The sequence below is a fragment of the Eptatretus burgeri genome, chromosome 4, assembly GCF_056783735.1.
Source record: "Eptatretus burgeri isolate ZD-2024b chromosome 4, Ebu_testis_v1, whole genome shotgun sequence".
Taxonomy (NCBI): domain Eukaryota; kingdom Metazoa; phylum Chordata; class Myxini; order Myxiniformes; family Myxinidae; genus Eptatretus; species Eptatretus burgeri.
The window spans coordinates 8,850,049-8,868,719 of NC_140964.1; the positions used below are offsets into that span (position 1 = coordinate 8,850,049).

Sequence of the window (18,671 nt, forward strand, 5' to 3'; positions counted from 1 at the left end):
AGAGAGAGAGAGAGAGAGAGAGAGAGAGAGAGAGAGAGAGAGAGAGAGAGAGAGAGAGAGAGAGAGAGAGAGAGAGAGAGAGAGAGAGGTGTGGGAGGATGCTGCACTGTATTAGAAGGGGTTGGAGCGAGGATGGGACAAAGAGAGATAGAGAATGGTGGGGTAGTGGAGGTTGAGGAGTTAGCAGATAATGTTAGGCTTCATAATGACAGGTGGAAAAATAATTGGCTCTTTAATTGAGAAAACACGTTAATATGGTGAACGGCTCAGAAATCTGGTTTTATCAAATGGATTTTGCTTTGAAACTCACAAAGAGAAACCAAATAACTTTAGGAAAGCACTGCACCGAAGCAGGAGTGCTTGTACGACCGACTCCCTCAGTTTTGGGGCTCGCCCCGCTAAACCTTCTCTGGAACGTTTTGGGGTCCCAGCCGGTGTTCTACGGTGGTTGGGAGGTATCATAAATACATCACTACAATTATGAATTTGAGTTTCGATTCGTACTTTAAGAAGCTGCTCCCGATCCGTACTTTAAGAAGCTGCTGCCGATCCGGATATAACGTCAGAATTGTATTTCTCTTTGTTTCCCTCACGAGCGTTTGTAATATTTTATTTTGTTATATTCATGGTATAGTATTAATTTGTGAGCGAGGTTGCTATATTCATGGAGGAGCAAGGTTACTGATGTGGATTTTTTTTAACCCACCTTGTTGTGATCGTTAAAGGATTCTACCTGGCCGATTGTGGAATCCTATTTGACTTCAGGCAGAGTTTAACGTTTGTCCGTTTTGGTTATAAAATCCTGCATAAAACCTATTGACACTGATAAACCGATGTCCACACAAGTCCTTCCTTGTGAAACAATTTTTTTTCTAATTATCCACCATACACTTCTCACCCTCGTACAATGAACTTAAGAATCCCCATTGATTGCAATATTATTTGGTTCTATTTCATCAATTCTTACTTTTTATTTAACAGTTAGACCAACCCGATTCTATTCACTTCCACATTACATCAGAGTTTTATTCTAACTTGGTACTTGGTCAGTTCCAAGGAGCACAAGCCACTGAGATTCTATACTTCCTCAGGTACTTGCACAGAAACAATTTTACATTTCGAAGCATTTTATACTTTCATGGGAAAGTGGTGGGGGATATCAACCCAGACTGCAGACGTGTCCTTTAGACAAGAAGCCACTTCGTACATTTCAAGGCAAAGGTTCGCCGTTATCAGCTCAGGTCACACCGCTCCAGACCAAGTCATTTATCAACATTTAGGGCAAAAGTCTCTTGGCCAGAAAGGACAGCCAATTCAACTTGTAGCATAAAACTTACATTTCTAAAACTCCATTTGTTACAATTTAGAATACATTAATATAAATTTTTCCCCCACATTACCAAGGACGCATGCACCTTCAGACCCCGTTGAGGGAGCAAGGGGATCCGAGGATGTCCATAATAAGGCCATTAATTATCTTCAAAAGTGGTGTTTTAATTAACTCAAACACCCAATTTTTACTCTTGCACTTCCTTGGAGTTTTCTTAGTATCCATGAAAAGTTTCAGGCTGCTAGGTTGTCATTGTTTTGCAGTTAAAGAGGACACACACACACACACACACACACACACACACACACACACACACACACACACACACACACACACACACACACACTTATTAGTATAGATAAGATCACATATATATTTATTTATATTGAAATATACACATCCAGGGTGTTTCATAAAAAGTGGGCTGTTTGAACATTTTATTGTTGAAAAACTAGATGGTATTCATAGAATACATACCCTGCACAGTCTTGAGAAAGACCTTGTTTGAGCCAACTCTTGTTTTTTTTCTTTTATCCAATATGGCTGCCAGACCATTTGACCGATGACGTTGTCTTTATCAAACCATATTTCCCATGGGTAGTTGATGAATCAGTTAAATTTTGTAATAATCGGTTAAGCGGTTTCTCCTATGAATATTTTCAAAGATTTTCCCTTCGATCCAATATGGCTGCCAGTCCACGTGACACATGAGGGTCAATTCTATGAAAATCCTGTTCAAATTTCAAGTCAATCGGATAAAAATTGACAATTTTAGACATTTGGCCGATGTTGACCTCAAAAATAATTTGTGGTTGAATTTAGTGACCTGACATGCAAATTCTGTTCAAATTTCAAGTCAATCAGATAAAAATTGAGGATTTCAGAATTGTCCTATGTTGACCTTTTGTCCTTTGTTGACTTCTATATCACAAGGTCATGTAACATGTGGTAAAGTTTCAATTTCCTCTGCTGAACAGTTTTCGTTGGACGCTCTTAACAACATGCAGACACGCTGTACGCCATACATACGTACGTAGCCTGGTGTTGGTTCGAGTGGTTAGGGTGGTGGCTTGGGATCCTTGGGTCCTGAGTTCAAGCCATGTCAGCCGCTGAATTAATACACCAGGGGGTTGACTCAGCCTGTCATCCTTCTGAGGTCGGCGAAATGAGTACCAGTTCCAGTGTGTGTAATGGTAGAGGGACACTGCATCAGCGACACAGTCACACTTCAATAAATGATAGCTACCTCGGCAGCTAAGCTGCCATACGACCACGCATACATACGTACGACATATGCTGTACATACATATGCTACCCATGCTTCATCCTGTTTTTCACTTCACGAGTGCAGGGTAATTACAAAAGGGAGCAAGTTCAGTGATACGATGATGAAAAGCATACATCATGCCATTTTCAAATCACTCCTTGTACTGCTTGTAATCGACATTTTCAATGTGTGCTCTGCCTCTGTTCAAGCAGGCTTTGGTCTTGACTGAAATTCTCCACAACTCATACGGATATGTGCGGAGAAATTCTGCAAGTGGCTGGCTGGAGTGGTAGCCTGCTGGTAGTCCTCCACCTCCTCCTTCAGGACAGCTAGGGTTCGAGGTTTGTTGGCGTAAACGTCACCTTTGGCAGCACCCCAAAATTAAAAAAAAAATCCAATGGATTCAAATCTGGGCTGTAGGGCACCCACTTATGTGCTGTACCCAGGCTGATGACACAATTTCCAAACAGCTGTTGGAGCAAGTCGATGGTTTCACCTGCATTGTGTGAGGTGGGGCACCATCCTACATGAACCATGCAAGTCTGAGTTGGTTTGGAGACAGTCGTTGAGTGAGATCAGCATGTAACCGGCATGAGACCTCACAGTAACGCTCGCCGTTGACTGTCACCGCCTTGCCATTGGAGTCCTCAAACCAATATGGTCCCAGCGTACCCCATCTGGCATTCAATGCACAGAAGCAAGTGGACTTGGAGGCCGTGAGAGACATCTCAGACACCTCCCCAGGAGGCTCAGCACCCCAGAAGATGTTGTTGTGATTGTTGATGGCCCCATTCAAATGGAAGTGTGCTTCATCACTGAACCACAAGGAGTTGATCCAATTTGGGTACCTTTCCATTTGGTCACGTGAACCAATCACATATTGTTACTCAGCTTGCCATGTCATTCAGTTAGTTTATGTCTTACAGATATGATGTTGGGGAAGAGCTTGAGTCCAGAAGCGGGAAGGCACCACACAGATGAGGCTGAGATCGCCAGTTCTTGGGAACGCCAATGGTGGCGTTTATAAGGACTTTCGATAGCAGAACCTCTCAAGATCAATGTTCCCTTGATCCTTGGTAACACTTGATGGGTGGCCACTGTTGCCTTTATTTTGATTTTTCACACTTCCATGTGCTTGGAAGTGCTCCACAAACAGCTGAATGCTCCCATTGGAAGGTCTATGATGGGTGTGAACATTGTAATACTGACAATATCGTTGGCTCACCTGCTCGTAGGATTTTGTCTCAAACCACAAAGTCACAATTTTCACTTTGTGTTTCATTGTGAATACCATAGTTGATGTAGGGTCCGACTGAATACTTGTTAGAAATGGTATACCACCACCACTATAACCTGCAAGAAGGGTATAACACTGGAAACGACAGAATATCAGGCTCCTCAAACAGTCCACTTCTTTTGAAACACTCTGGATATATGTGTATATATATATATATATATATATATATATATATATATATATATATATATATATATATATATATATATGTGTGTGTGTGTGTGTGTGTGTGTGTGTGTGTGTGTGTGTGTGTGTGTGTGTGTGTGTGTGTGTGTGTGTGTGTGTGTGTGTGTTGCTGCGGTTCTCGGAATCGCATGCATCCAACAGATAGTGGTCCCAAGACAGTTATTCCATTATTATACGTGTAGATAGTCCCTTTCCTTTTGTCCAGCAGGACAACTGGGGCGTGCGTTGCGATGATCTCATAACTAGGTTTGCTCATCATTTTCTTCTTCATTTCGTCCCGACTCTTCTTTTTGTCTGATTATTCCTGAGGTAAATCAGCCACGTGTGCCTTCACTGTGAGGTGGGCCCTCATGGAGGCCAGTGCATGCGGCGCCGCTGTGAGGAAATGATGGCGCAAAGCCCTCGTTCCCAAACGAGCCCTCAACCCAACGTGTGCAGTGAGTCATATAGTGCGCTTAGCAATGCGGGATTATCGACTCGAGCTTCCGATGATCTGAGGAAGATTGCCGGTTGAACTAAAAAGGCAAACGAATGAAAACCTCTGAAAAGGCTGCACGAATTGTGTTTTTCACAACACAGGAAAGACAGCCAGCACGATGCCCACGCTGCACAAAACGCGTACGGAGGCCGATAAAGATGACTCCACGCCATGTTGGGTGGGGTACAAGTGTGCGGAGTAGAAGCGGCTTGTTCCTTTTCAACCAAATATTTGACACACATTGGTGTTCGCCCCGCACACACGCCAGCGGAGTTGTTCGAACGCGAGTGTTGGCCACGCGCGTAATGGTCGAACGGCGTGCACTGTATGGAAATTGCTCGAAGGCAGACACGTACGCAACTCACGAAACATGCATGGATTTATCCATAACGATGTACCTTTGGCCCTCGCTGGCAGCAGCAGATTCTCCACGGATGGTGAACATCTTCTCGTCTCTACGGCCAGTGAAGCTGCGATCGAGCCGGGGAATGTACAGTGCGGGGCACATGACACGCAGAGCGGGCGCGTTGATCGGCGCTGGTCGGGCGCCCGAGCAGGCATGCGGGACCCTCGGCCGGTCGCCAGGGCACGGCCCGGGGGTTTTTGCAGGACGATTCGCGTTCCAATTTCGGTGTGGGCGATTCATGTCATGTCGTGGGGTCGGAGCGAAATATGTTCGCTGTCTGGGATGATCTTGCTGGAAACGAAGTGAGGTGGTTTTCGGCCAAAGTTAGCGAGCCACTTGAGGGTGAGGGGCCAATCGGAGCACCCGATTCAGGTGATGACGTATCGCTTCGGGGTGGCCCCCCGAACAATCCCAACGATCCGTTCCTTTGAGCTGGTACATCCTTGGCAGTGTCGCTCGGCTGCATCCGATCCGGAAAAGTGATCCGATCCGGTGGAGTGATCCGGTCCGGACAAGGCGTACCGAGGGCATGTTCACCGGTAATTAAACCACGTGATTAATTAGGTAACCCGATTAACTCATAGACGGGAGGACCCCAGGTCATGCGGTTGAGTTATTGGCATCCACGGTCGGTTAAGTGACCCGCCACGTCACGGAATTATCCGTGTGCGACAGCCTACAATTCCGGGGAGTCTGGTGGGAACCGAGATAGCTTCCCCCACCTAGTGGTCTTCTCACACAATCCCCGGCCCGCAACAGTTTGGTGTCAGGAGTGGGATAGACCAAATAAAAATTTACGGGATTCGAACCCGCAACAATTTGGTATCTGGAACGGAATTCGAGCCAGGGGTGTGCTTAGCAATCCCCCCCCTTCCCCCTGAAATTAAGAGCAGGATTCAAATTTTAGTTAATTTTAGGTATGGACCATGGCAGACCAAGACGAGCTGGTTCAGGTGGGTTTTGAGATTACAATGTTGGAGGACTCCGTGGCTCAGGACAACATTTTTGAGGGAGATCGTTCCCTGCAGCCATACTCAGAGGTAATGGGAGTAACTGCATCTATAACAATGCTTGAGGATCCCCTGCATCAAATTTCCCTCACGGAGGACCTAGCGATCCCTATCGGATCCACACCCGATCATAGCAGATCGGCTCCGCCAAAGCCATTGGAAACGGACCAGTTGATGGAGATAATGAAACAAATGATGGAGCGCATGGAACTGGTGGGAAACCAACAGAGGAGTGATATGAAAAAAATGGATTGGAATATGCAAACACCGAAGGCGAGTCAAGAGGAAATGAAGGCGGGTCAGGAGGAAATGAAGGCAGAGCTGGCAGAGGTTAAGGGCGAAATGAAAAACATGGTCCGGAAAATGGTGGAGGAGATTATTACTGTACGTGAAGAAATGACCGAGTTGAGGGGGAGTGTGGAAGGTGTTTGGACCGCAATGAAGACGGGTAAGGAAGAAGTGACGGATAAAATAACGGCGGTTGGACAAGAAGTGGATAAACTCGGACAGGGGATGATGGAAATAAAGAAAGGACAAGGGCAATTAAAAGTGGAGATTGGGAAAAACACGAACGCGACACAAAATTTAAAATAAGGCCAGCAGGGAACAAAGGAAGACTGTAAAATGAGACATGAAGAAATTACGAAAATGGTGAAAGAGATGCGACAGAAGGTTGAGACGAAGAACCAGGAAATGGGGAAGCAATTAAAGAAACACGAGGACGAGACAAAGGAGTGTTTTAGCATAGCAAAGGGGGAATTAACAGAGACACAAAGGGAGATAGAACGGGTGAAGGACGAATTACATAAAGTAAAAAAGGAGCAAACACAAATAGAGGGGAAGGTAAGGGACATTAAGGTGGAGCTTGTGGAATGTCTTGAGACCCGATGTAAGGGTCAGGACGGCCTCCTTCAGGAACAGAGGAAGAGAATACGCTCCCGCGAGGCAGACCGTGACGAGGTGAGTCCAGTGAAGGTAAGGGTGAGCGAGGTGAAGCAGGCGCATGATGCGAAAGGGTACATGCCAAGTTTGGGGGTGGGCAGAGGCTCCGGGGTCTCTTGGGCTATAACACAAGAAGTCCCCAGTGTGATTGTGCTGGAGTATGTGCAGAGTGCGAGTAATTTGGCATGGTCGAGTGCACAAGACGGTGCGGGGCGCGCATCGACCCAGACGGGGTTGACGAATTGTCCGGGCGAGTGGCTTGGGCTCTGTGTGGGGAGAGCACCGCCAGAATCCGGAGGGTCCGCCCCTGCCTTTGTCCCTGAAGGACTGGTGAGTGGGGCTCGGACCTGGGAGGCCGGACGGTGCCGCTAGCTCCGTACGATGGAAGGACCCTTGGTCACGCAGTTGAGTTATTGGCGTCCACGGCCGGTTTAAGCGAGCTGCCGCGTCACGGTATTATCCGTGTGCGACAGCCTACAATTCCGGGGAGTCTGGTGGGGACCGAGATAGCTTCCCCCACCTCGTGGCCTTCTCACCCAACCCCCAGCCCGCAACTATATATACATATATATATATATATATATATATATATATATATATATATATATATATATATATACATATATATATATATATATATATATATATTCTGTCATTAACTTTTTGTCCTTTGATGCCTTGAACAAAGTATTTGTTTGTAAATCAAGGTATTGTTACTCGTTTGCTTTGTGGTGGAATTAATCTCTAAGTTATACCATTTGGGAAATTACGAGAAATTTCCCATTTGGGAAATCTGCTCAATTTAATTGGCCATCTGAGGTCACAAGTAAGAGTTCCACCCTTGGGGTATTGCAAACTTTCATCTCGAGGTGCATGACTGTATTCTGCTTGATGTAAAATTGGGTACAGTCGGAGGCTGTTTGCCAGCTTTGATTGTTCTTTTTTTAATGCCATTTTTAGTAATGATTGCAGGTAAGTGAAGGTGCACCTCCTCCAGTCACATCCATGAAATGTTCATCTTTGAGAAATAAGACCTGTGCTTGAAGTATTTGGAGTACATGTGATAAAAGCATGATAGTAGGTAGCTTGCTTGTGAACAAATGAATATGAAAGAAACCATCTTGTCCACCCCTTGCATTCTCCCCTTCCCCTCATCATTACCTTCATCCCTTCTTTGTCTGTCTGCATCTATTTTCCCCATTCTCTTTCTGTTGTTCCTTTTGTTATGTTGCGTGCTCATCCTTTGGGTGTTCTCGCTCTTCCACGAGCCTTGACTATGGATACAAAACTCGCCGTTTGCAGGTACACTTTTCTGGCCCCATTGTGTGACTCTCCCATCAACTGCCTCATCCTGGTACCTCCACAGACTGGCTCTGAAGGCCCTTCCTGCCTGGCGTTCTGCACTCGCAACAAGGTCTCACCACCCGAGTCCGGCCATAACTGTTTTAACATCTAAGCTTTCCACAAATACTGTATAGCCCACTCTCACAATGCTTCCCCTCCTGTCTTCCCTCTCGTCCCGTCCCCTCACTCATTCCTGCCCTTCCCATTGTCCCACCCCTCCCCTCTCCCCCCGGTCTCTCCAACCACCCTCCCATCTTCACCTCCAGGCTTCCCCTGCCCCGTCGCTCACTCTCCGAGCCTCCGACACGTCTTGCACGTTCACTGTGTGGACCAAAAAACACAACACCCTAAAAATGTATTGCAGATCTTTAAAAGTATACGATACTTCTAACAGTAAGGTGTTTTTTTTTTTTTTTTGTTATGACAAAGAACAACTCAAAACAGTCTTTTCTTCCTTTCTTATGTGTAAAATTTTGATCTATTTTGTCTTACCTGAAATATTGGCCTTCAAGGATGAAAGGCAAAAATATGGAAATTTCATAATTTTCGGTTTTTTTGAGAACGAAACTTCTTAAAACGTGAAAATTTTCATTAAAATTTCTGTAAACTGCATGGAGGGTTTTTAGCTCCTGTAACATCAGTAATCAGTTCAAACTGGAATATGTACTGTTGTGCATCATTTACTCCAAATTTGAAAAAAAAAAAAAAACAGCTTGGCTCATTTTTTTTTTTTTTGGGCCCTGACAGAGTGTGTACATAGATAGTTGTTGGCAGTGTAGAATCACTTGAAAAATTCTCGTATCCGGATCTTCACCAAAATCTAATCAATTAGTCCTTGTCACCCCAACATGTCCACCAAGTTTCATCCGAATCTGTGCATAACTTTTTGATATATCATGCAACATAGATTTTAGCCCCATCTCTCAATGGTGAAGAATCAGTTAAAAAATAAATAATTCTCGAATCTGGATCTGGATCCAGATTTTCACCAAAATTGAATCAATTCTTCCTAGTGGCATTCCCAACCTGTCGACCAAGTTTCTGCGGAATCCATACATCACGTTTTGAGATGTCGTGCTATATATCGTTTTGACCCAATCTCTCAATGGTGAAGAATCACTTAAAAAAATTTCAGATCCGGATCCGGATTCGGATCTTCACCAAAATTAAGTGTTGCTGTCCTTGGCCGGTCACCTACATAAACAAAAAATTTCAGAACGATTGCTAGAAAACTGGCTAAAAATCGTGTGACAAAGACAGACAGACAGACCAACATGGCAAAAAACATTTTCGCCAAGCAACAGACAAAGACAGACAGACAGACAGAGACAATAATGCATGTAACCAACCAATGTACTTCAAAAATTTTCAATTTTCGCAAGTGACAAACAGAATCACAGACCAGACCAACCAATATACTTGCGAATATTCGATTTCACCAGTAATCAAACAAGGATAAAACATGCCACCTTTGGTGGCAGAGGTAAAAAGGAGCAAAAATCTGATCCCTGAAAGTGTAGACCTAACAGCTTACTTCCAATCATCAGCAAGGTGATGGAATCCATCACAGTTCATACGAAATCCTTCCTTTTCTCCAGCAACTGAATCTCAGATCACCAATTTGGATTCAGATCAGGTCACGCCACCTTGGACATGCTATTTCGACTCACCCAACAATGGATGGAGGCCCTCAACGTCAGACATGAGATTAATAGGTTCAGTTCGCACATTTACAATTTCTTTTCTATGCAAGTCCAATACACTCGCAATGGAGTTTAGTCACAAGTGAGTGAAAAGGAAGGTCACATGATCTCGTAATGTGTTTTTCAGGTGGGATTGCACTTGCTACCCTTGGATGGAAACCTGCATCGTTCTGCCACGGTTTCATGTCACCCAAGAGGTATTGCCAGTTTCTGCTGTACCCATGATGGAAGACATCTTGTGACCGCTGGCGGGTTGGACGCGACCATTTATATTTGGTGCATAGAGACCACGTAAGCAGCACATTGATTGGCTGACCCTTGAGCTTACTTTGCCGTGGAGGTCACGGCCAACTTTCTGGTACTTATTCTAGATGTCAAACGACCATCACTATTTAATATTCAGGTGGCCAGGCATATTTAATATTCAGGTTGGCCACACATTCGGGCATGAATTCGCCAGCACGACATCTGTTACTCCACACCGTGGACACTTTAATGACCATCAGCTAACACGTGCAGACGAGACACCAGTTTAACATCCATGCGAGGAATAGTGTCGATACAACACACTCGTACAAAACACGAGATGAGAGTGTATTTGGGACGACAATTGAACCCAGACTCGACGGCTCAGAGAGGAGTGTACTACCTTTTAGTGAACCTGAAACCACATGAGGACTTCAGGACACACAATGAGTGATCGATTATATTTTGTTTCACTTCCAAGCATGTCTATTTCTTCACAGGTGGTTTTTCACATGTTGTTTCAAGGTTAATAGTAAACGAGGCCTCATTACAACAGATTGTCGATTTGGATACATTCAAAAGTTCTTTTGAAACATGGAACTTATTTATCCTGGCGAGGTGACACATTCATACTGTAGCCCTTTAAAAAAAACCAAAAAAAAAAACCACTTGAACCCTTCAGGATAGTTAATGGAGCAAGCTTTGGAGGAAGGCCACAAGTTTCCTTGTGGCGTCACTGCGAGCAAAGACCTCGATTGTCCATTCTCTTAATGCACAGTTGCTGTTGACGCAGCTCATGGTTTTTATACATTTTCAAGCAAATACAACCCGTCGTTTTGCTAACGGTAATATTAGGTCCAGAAAAGTGGGGTTGGGAGTGGAAGGGGGGGCAAGGAGAAGTGGGGAAGTGAGTAAGGGGGAGAGTGCAAGGAAAGGGGGGGCGAGAAAGGGGGGAGCGAGAAATGGGGTGGGGGGGAAGCGAGGCCTCACCACAGGTCGCAATACACTGGGAGGTAGTGAGGAGGATGGGGGAAAGAGGCAGAGAGGGGGGAGAGGCAGGGGGTAGTGGGGAGGGGAAGGGGTGTTTTCGGCATGCGTTTGATAGGGGGACTTAAGTGAAAGTGGGAGGGGGGAGGGGGGAGGGCGGGAGAATGGTCTGCTTATGCCGGCATTAATACAGGATTGAATGAAATTAAGTATGTTAAAACAGCACGTTCAATTGGGTCAGACTAAACAACGCTCGGACACCGTCCAGAGACGGTGGGGGTGGAAAGGAAAAGGGGCTTTGGGAGAGGGGAAGGGTGAGGGAAGGGGAAGGTAAGGAAAGGAAGGGCATTTTCCTTCATTCATTGAAAAGGCCATGCCAGTGTTCCTACCTTTATTTAATTTCCACACAAAAAGGCTCTAGAATATCTTGACCTGAGACAATTTGTGGAATTGATCCAAGCAGCAGTTCAGACTACTTAAACATTTTTTTAAACTTTAATTTGTCCAATTTGCACATTCTTTGACACCCCTTCCTCTCCTCGACATCCAGAGAGTTGAATAGTACTGGAGGGGGTTTGGGAGGATGATAGCGAGGAGAGGAGAGGGAATGGGGAGGCAGCATGAGGGCAGGGGATGGGAAGGCAGCATAAGGGCAGGGGATGGGAGGGCAGCATAAGGGCAGGGGATGGGAGGCAGTGCAAGGGCAGGGGAAGGGAGGCAGTGCAAGGGCAGGGGAAGGGAGGCAGTGCAAGGGCAGGGGAAGGGAAGGCAGCGTGAGGGCAGGCGATGGGAAGGCAGCATGAGGGCAGGGGATGGGAAGACAGCACGAGGGCAGGGGATGGGAAGACAGCACGAGGGCAGGGGATGGGAAGGCAGCAAGAGGGCAGGGGAAGGGAGGCAGTGCAAGGGCAGGGGAAGGGAAGGCAGCGTGAGGGCAGGCGATGGGAAGGCAGCGTGAGGGCAGGGGATGGGAAGGCAGCGTGAGGGCAGGGGATGGGAAGCAGTGTGAGGTGAAGGGTAAGCAGCATACCAGGGCATTTCCAGGGCGATAAAATACACCCAAACAGCAACATTTTCTTTTTAACTGCTGTGTTCTATCTGAAACGGGTGGGAGCATTTAAAAATTAAAACCCATGATACCTGGCAAAGGAATGTCTGCATGCACGCCCCCTCCCCCATACGTGTTCATCCAACCTCCTCACATGCAGGCAAGCACACACCTCACAGAGAGCAATTTGTACCCATTTGTACCACGTCCGTGTGTGCTGTCTTCTTTCCTATTTCTCAGCAACTGTCGACTATTAATATATTGCAGCAACTCTTAGTATATTTAAATTTATATTTTGGCATGAAAGCAGATCGCACAAAACGGTAAAAAGAAATCTGCGTAATTGCTGAAAGAAAAAAAAGGATTGAAATATTATATCTGATTTGACTGTATAGTCATGGATTGCAAAAGCAGGTTAGAGAGCACGGCATTGCGATCAATGAGTTTCCACTTTCTACACGTTCCTTAATCTTTTCTTCACTCAATATAATCGTCCGAACAGCCTGGTGTTGGCTTAGTAAGAGTAATAGCAACCCAGCAGCCAAGCCGAGAAGAACAAGAAGAACAAGAACAAGAACAAGAAGAAAAACTTAGGTTTAACATTTTGCTTTAAAAATAGTTATAAAAATCGTTACTTTGTTGAAACTTTCAAATTTCACTCCAGTTTTCAGCACTTATTTAGTCCATGAGATCCGATTCTCAAATGTGATAAAATATTTCAATTATATACTTTAATTAGTCCGTGAGAGTGGATCGTATGTCCAAGGCTAGGCATGTTTAACTACACCAAAATAAGACCCCTGCGAGGTTCATTGAGGATGACTCAGGATAAACCTTTTATGGAGAAAGCCGTTAATTATGTTCAAAAGGGGTGTTTTAATTAACCCAAACACCCAATTTTCACTCATGTACTTCCTTGGAGTTTTCTTAGTATGCATGCAAAGTTTGGGGCCCCGAGGTTTCATGGTTTTGGACGACACACACACACACACACACACACACACACACACACACACACACACACACACACACACACACACACACACACACACACACACACACACACACACACACACACACACACACACACACACACACACACACACACACACTTTGGTGGAGATGGTGTCATCTCACTGAATCCCTTTCATGACACCTTATCTAATCACACATGGTTTACACATCTGTGGTGCACTCTCACTGAAGCATCAATGTGTGTTTTCAACTCTGCCAACACCCTCATCTCTGTGACAGAAATATAAGATTGCTGGTTCATTCATTGTACGTTCAACTCATTGTACGTGATGGTCTACATTAGTCCACTCGGACTTGACAGCAGCATCAAACCCTTCCTTCGTTTTCTCAGCACAAAGGCTGTACCTCTGATGATATATAGAATGCCAATTTAAAACAAACAAACAAAACAAAAAACACATTTTGTCCTTGCTCGGTAATTGATTAATTTGAGCGAAAACTCCATACAGATGAATATAAAGGCAATATCAACATTTTCAAGCTAAATTGTCCTTCACAACAGCAATAGTGTTGAACAGTACCTCGAATTAACCACCCACCCACAATGACCCTGACCCACACTCATCCACAATGACCCTTACCCCAAACCTCTACAATGACCCTTCCTGACCCTCCACTATGTGCAGAACCCTGCAAGCAGCGGCAGCCCTGGCTGGATCTGGTCTGGACCCTTTCTACAGACTGCTTGAAGGAGGCCGTGAAGGAGACCTGTTTAAGGTTTGACGGCAATCCACTCTTCTTCTTCCTCATTAAGCTTTACATTTGCTCATTCTTTCTACTACAGTCCCATTAATTTGTTAAACTCCAATCAAAACTTCATTATACAGCATTCATTTTTCACATGACAAATTCTTGTTGTCCACATCACATGACCACACATTTTATGAATGTTCATTCAGTGGGGAAACCTCGATTTAGTAAAGGTAAAGGGAGTCGGCCTCAGAATGTTTGCTCTTCCAACATAACTCTATGTGGTCCACCGTGAATTCAGATACAAGATATCAGGTCATGGACGAAAGGTGACATAGCATAAAAGGAGGTAGACTGACGATGGGGGATTCAATGGAAACAACAGGGGGATGAACAAAATGTGGAACAAAACAACCTGCGAGCAGAGAAGGGGGAAGGAGGTTGGGGAGTTAATGAGTATAGAAAAGATCATGATGATGGAAGATTACCAGTGGTGGGGGTATAGTTAATCATGACACGTTTTAACTCTTTCCTAAACTCACCTTTTTCTCTCACCAAGTTCCATCCAAGTGAATCCCCCTCATTTCCTAACGTCTCTACTACGTTTGGACTATGAACACCTGTGGCAAATCAAAAGGTGGCATTGAGCAGGATGGATGCAGCACACCATCCACCAAACTCCTTGCATTTTAGTCCAGTCAATTTCGTCCCCAAACCACCGAACTAGACAAGTTTGTAACATAAACGGGGTGTGCTATAAAGAAGCCCCAAACCCCTGCTGAACGATGTAAAAAATATATCGATAATTGTAGGTGGGGCAAAACTGATTTGTAATAAATCCAAGATGTCCGCTTGGTGCCGATTTTGTTCAATATATCTCATTGAACATTTAGATTCAGGGGATATATGTTCAAGGAGACAAACTGATGCATGAAACATCATACAAGTATTAACACTGAATAAATTTTGAAGATTATAGACAAGCAATAAAATCCGAAATGGCCACCATATTCCAAGATGGCCACCAATTACATACGACCAACCTCTCTTACACAGAAATATATACTATACACACACATATATACAGTCGTGGCCAAAAATATTGTCACCCTTGCACTTTTTTCAAATAACTCACACTTTTTTCAAAAAATAAGTTGAAATTGACAAAAGTATTTTGTCTCCACAATTCTTTATTTCAATGTTAATATTACAGAACCTTTGTTTTTGATTCAGAACTTAATATATCCTTTTAAATCAGAAAATAAAAATAAATGACAGACAAAATTATGGACACCCTCGACTTGATATTTGGTATCACAGCCTTTGGACAAAATAACTGCAGTCAGGCACTTCCTGTGGCCTAATATATGATATTATATAATACTTAAGTGACATTGTTCTCTATTTGTATGATTCCAACTGTTCTTTTCTCCATTTCATATCATGGATGTGTGTGTGTGTGTGTGTGTGTGTGTGTGTGTGTGTGTGTGTGTGTGTGTGTGTGTGTGTGTGTGTGTGTGTGTGTGTGTGTGTGTGTGTGTGTGTGTGTGTGTGTGTGTGTGTGTGTGTGTGTGTGTGTGTGTGTGTGTGTGTGTGTGTGTGTGTGTGTGATTTGTCAGGAGCCACTGAGCAAAGGGCGACTGACTGGGATTCTTCATCAGAAGGGGAGCAGTGAAATCAAGACAGTGAAGTGTGTGAAAACAGTGTCCACACGTCTGCAAGGCAGACTGTCCATCAAATGTGTCGAAGGGAGTATGTCAACAAAAATGTCATCTGTCATGATCTCAATAAGAAAACCGAAGAGGAACCAACCAGCATTCGCAGCCTTAATTTGCAAGAATCTAGTTTTAGATTCAGTGAACACTGGTTATTCTACAGTGGACCACCAATTCCTTTCACAAAAAAGGGCAGTGGAGTTTTTCCACTCAGAATGGCATCTTTCCAGGCAACTGTTGACCGTGTTTGCGTGGAGTGCGGTGACAGTTGGGCACAAACATTTTGCACCAGGAATGAGTTTGCTGAGGATTTACATACAGAGGATGTCGTTTACCACCAGTTCTGCGCTATCAATTTCCAAATTATAGGCTGGTCCAAGCAGCCCTCAAACTTATAGACTGGTCTCCTATCTCTACTTTTTCCAACATCAACTCTTCCTGGGAATTCTTTCAAAGAAACTTGCTCTCCCTTATGCACAGATTTATCCCCTCTCGTCTTCAGTTGTCCTACCCTTCCTCCGGCCCTTGGTTCACTGAAGCTTGTGGTGAGGCAGTTGTCCTGAAACAACTAGCTCTCATACTTTAGCTCATACTTGTCCTGTTAGCTCTCATACTTTCAATCCGGACAAATCTCACACTCTCACTATGTCTCTTCGAAAGGACCGTTTAGAAAACACCCCCATCCACTTTCTCAACAATCCTCTGGAAGAATTCCTTTCTTTCAAGTTTCTGGGTCTCACTATCTGCCATGACCTTTCCTGGGAAAGCCACATTTCAAACCTCGCCTCCAAAGCCAGTCGCCGACTGGGAATCCTCCATCGTGCAAGGTCCTTCCTCGGCCCACCTGAGCTCCTGACCACTTAGAAAGCTTTTGTCCGCAGCCTGATGGAGTACTGTTCTCCCCTCTGGACTGGTGCTCCTGCCTCCCACCTTTCTCGGCTTCACGCTGTAGAAACCAAGGCATTTCGGATCAATGGCATCTCCCGCTATGAGGCTGAGTCTTTGGGCCTCTCACTCAATCATCGCAGGTTGGTCGGTGGTCTTTCTGTCTTCTACCGTCTCCTCTCCAGCCTCGCCCCCCCCCTGCTCTCTCTGCGATTTGAACCCACCACATTTCCGCAGGGCACTCAAGGTCTGCCAACAACCCCCTTCTGGTAAAACTACCGAAATCACGAATCACTGCTCACCTTCACTCTTTCATTCCTCTTTTTTCCCGCCTTTGGAATAAACTCCCTCACTCTATTCATTCCTATTCTTCCCTCCAGGCCTTCAAAACAGCTGTTCACCACCACCTCTTATCTTCCCCCATCCAAATCCTCGATCTTTTCTACCCCCGATAATCCACCCAAGCCCACCTCCTTCAAATTTCCTGCTTTCCTTCCTGAAAGTCCCTGTAATGTCCATCTTCTATTCCCCATGTTCCCAGTCCCATCCCTCTCCCTTCCACAGATCTCCAAATGTCTCTGTTCCCCACTATTTTGTCCCTCCCACTCCCGCGCCTCTTGTCTCATGCCCCCCTTGATGTGCGTTGTGTGTTCGCTATCATACGAGCCTCGATAAGGTATAAAAAATGGGGATACAACTACCAGCAGCGTACTTGTCCACGAGGATGAAATAAACAGGTGGAGAAGCATGGAATCTCCCTATACAGAGGCATACCAACAGAAAATATTGCTTTGAGAGGCTAATTTGGAATTATGCAAATTAAATATTTTGCCCCACCTTCATTTATTATGTTCTGTGGGAAGGTTTGAGGATTTAGTTACAATAAACCACATTTCTGGTGTAATTTTGTCTCAGTGAAACCACAGATTGACTATTTGTTTCCAATGATATGTGTGTGAGTGAGAGTGAGAGACAGAGAGACTTTTTTTCATGGTGCCACAAGCACATGGTAATAATATGCAAAAATCGTACATATTTCACTTCCTGTAACACGAAGGCCGGTAGTGGACTATGTTGGGTATGGCAAGTTTCTCTGTGCTTTAAAAAGCACTCGGACCTCGGTAAAGTACATGACGTGACGGTTACTCTCCATCTTGTACCCGGTCACTACTCTGGCAGGAGATGGAGGAACTTTTCTACTTGGTGCAGCTTCGAAGTGAGGGCTACGACGTCATGGATCCAAGACAAATAGATGTGCACGTGCCCTTGGGCCAGGTTCCGACCATCATGCGTGCTTTGGGATACTATCCCACCCAGCGACAGGTGTGCTCCGCAGGTGGATGTGATACATTGATAAGCAGCAAGTAAAGAACTCGGGATCCAATGGCAAAAAGTGTTCCACCTTGTATCTCTCCAAAACAATGTCAGAATTTTGTGGTTTCAGAACAGAACAGAGTAAAACCCTTCGTGGAGTGAAATATCAGAATGCACAGTTAACATGTGTATAGTGTTGTGTGCTTTACCATGTACCATGTAAACATTGTCACATCACTCCACTGCCTCGGTCGCGCTGCACGTAATTGTTCCAGAAACAGCAGCTGACATTGGCCGAATTGATTGTTGTTAATCGAGATTGTTGTTAATTGGCCAAAGACATTCAATTTGTCTTGAATGCAAAGCCCTAAACATCGTGTTATTATGCAGGTTGAAGAAATAACAAATGAGGTACGATTTGGTTCGTATGCCGAGACTGGAAATTACAGGGATCGAGTGGACCTTCCTACATTCCTTCGTCTGTACCTCAATCACCGTCCCGTCCTGGGCCTGCAGTCTTCTCGTCTGCACGACGCGTTCACCACGTTGAGCCAAAGAAACGGACCACGGGTGCCGGAGCAAGAGGGCCGGGACGAATGTGCGGCCATACCCCTGCAGGAGTTCTTGAGATTGCAGTTAGCAGAAGGTTTGATTGTTATCACTGGAAAATTCCATTTTATTTCAGTGGCTAAGTCTGATGCTAAGGAAAGGCACCAACATGAGTGAAGAGTGCAAATCCAAACATGATGATTGCATGACCTCCGGTCCTGGATGCAAACTTACCAAAA

General features: G+C 44.9%; 1 protein-coding gene across 9 annotated transcripts in view; it reads left to right on the top strand.

Moving 5' to 3' along the window:
• The window catches only part of CFAP251 (cilia and flagella associated protein 251), a 115,284-nt gene that overhangs the window by 94,864 nt on the left and 1,749 nt on the right, over positions 1 to 18,671 (top strand). For all 9 annotated transcript variants that reach the window (XM_085876822.1, XM_085876821.1, XM_085876820.1 and 6 more), the window contains 5 exons: positions 8,219 to 8,330; positions 10,091 to 10,254; positions 13,906 to 13,996; positions 17,749 to 17,892; positions 18,274 to 18,529. In XM_085876822.1, coding sequence (XP_085732948.1) covers positions 8,219 to 8,330; positions 10,091 to 10,254; positions 13,906 to 13,996; positions 17,749 to 17,892; positions 18,274 to 18,529 — 767 coding nt within the window. The remainder of the gene's footprint in view (positions 1 to 8,218; positions 8,331 to 10,090; positions 10,255 to 13,905; positions 13,997 to 17,748; positions 17,893 to 18,273; positions 18,530 to 18,671) is intronic.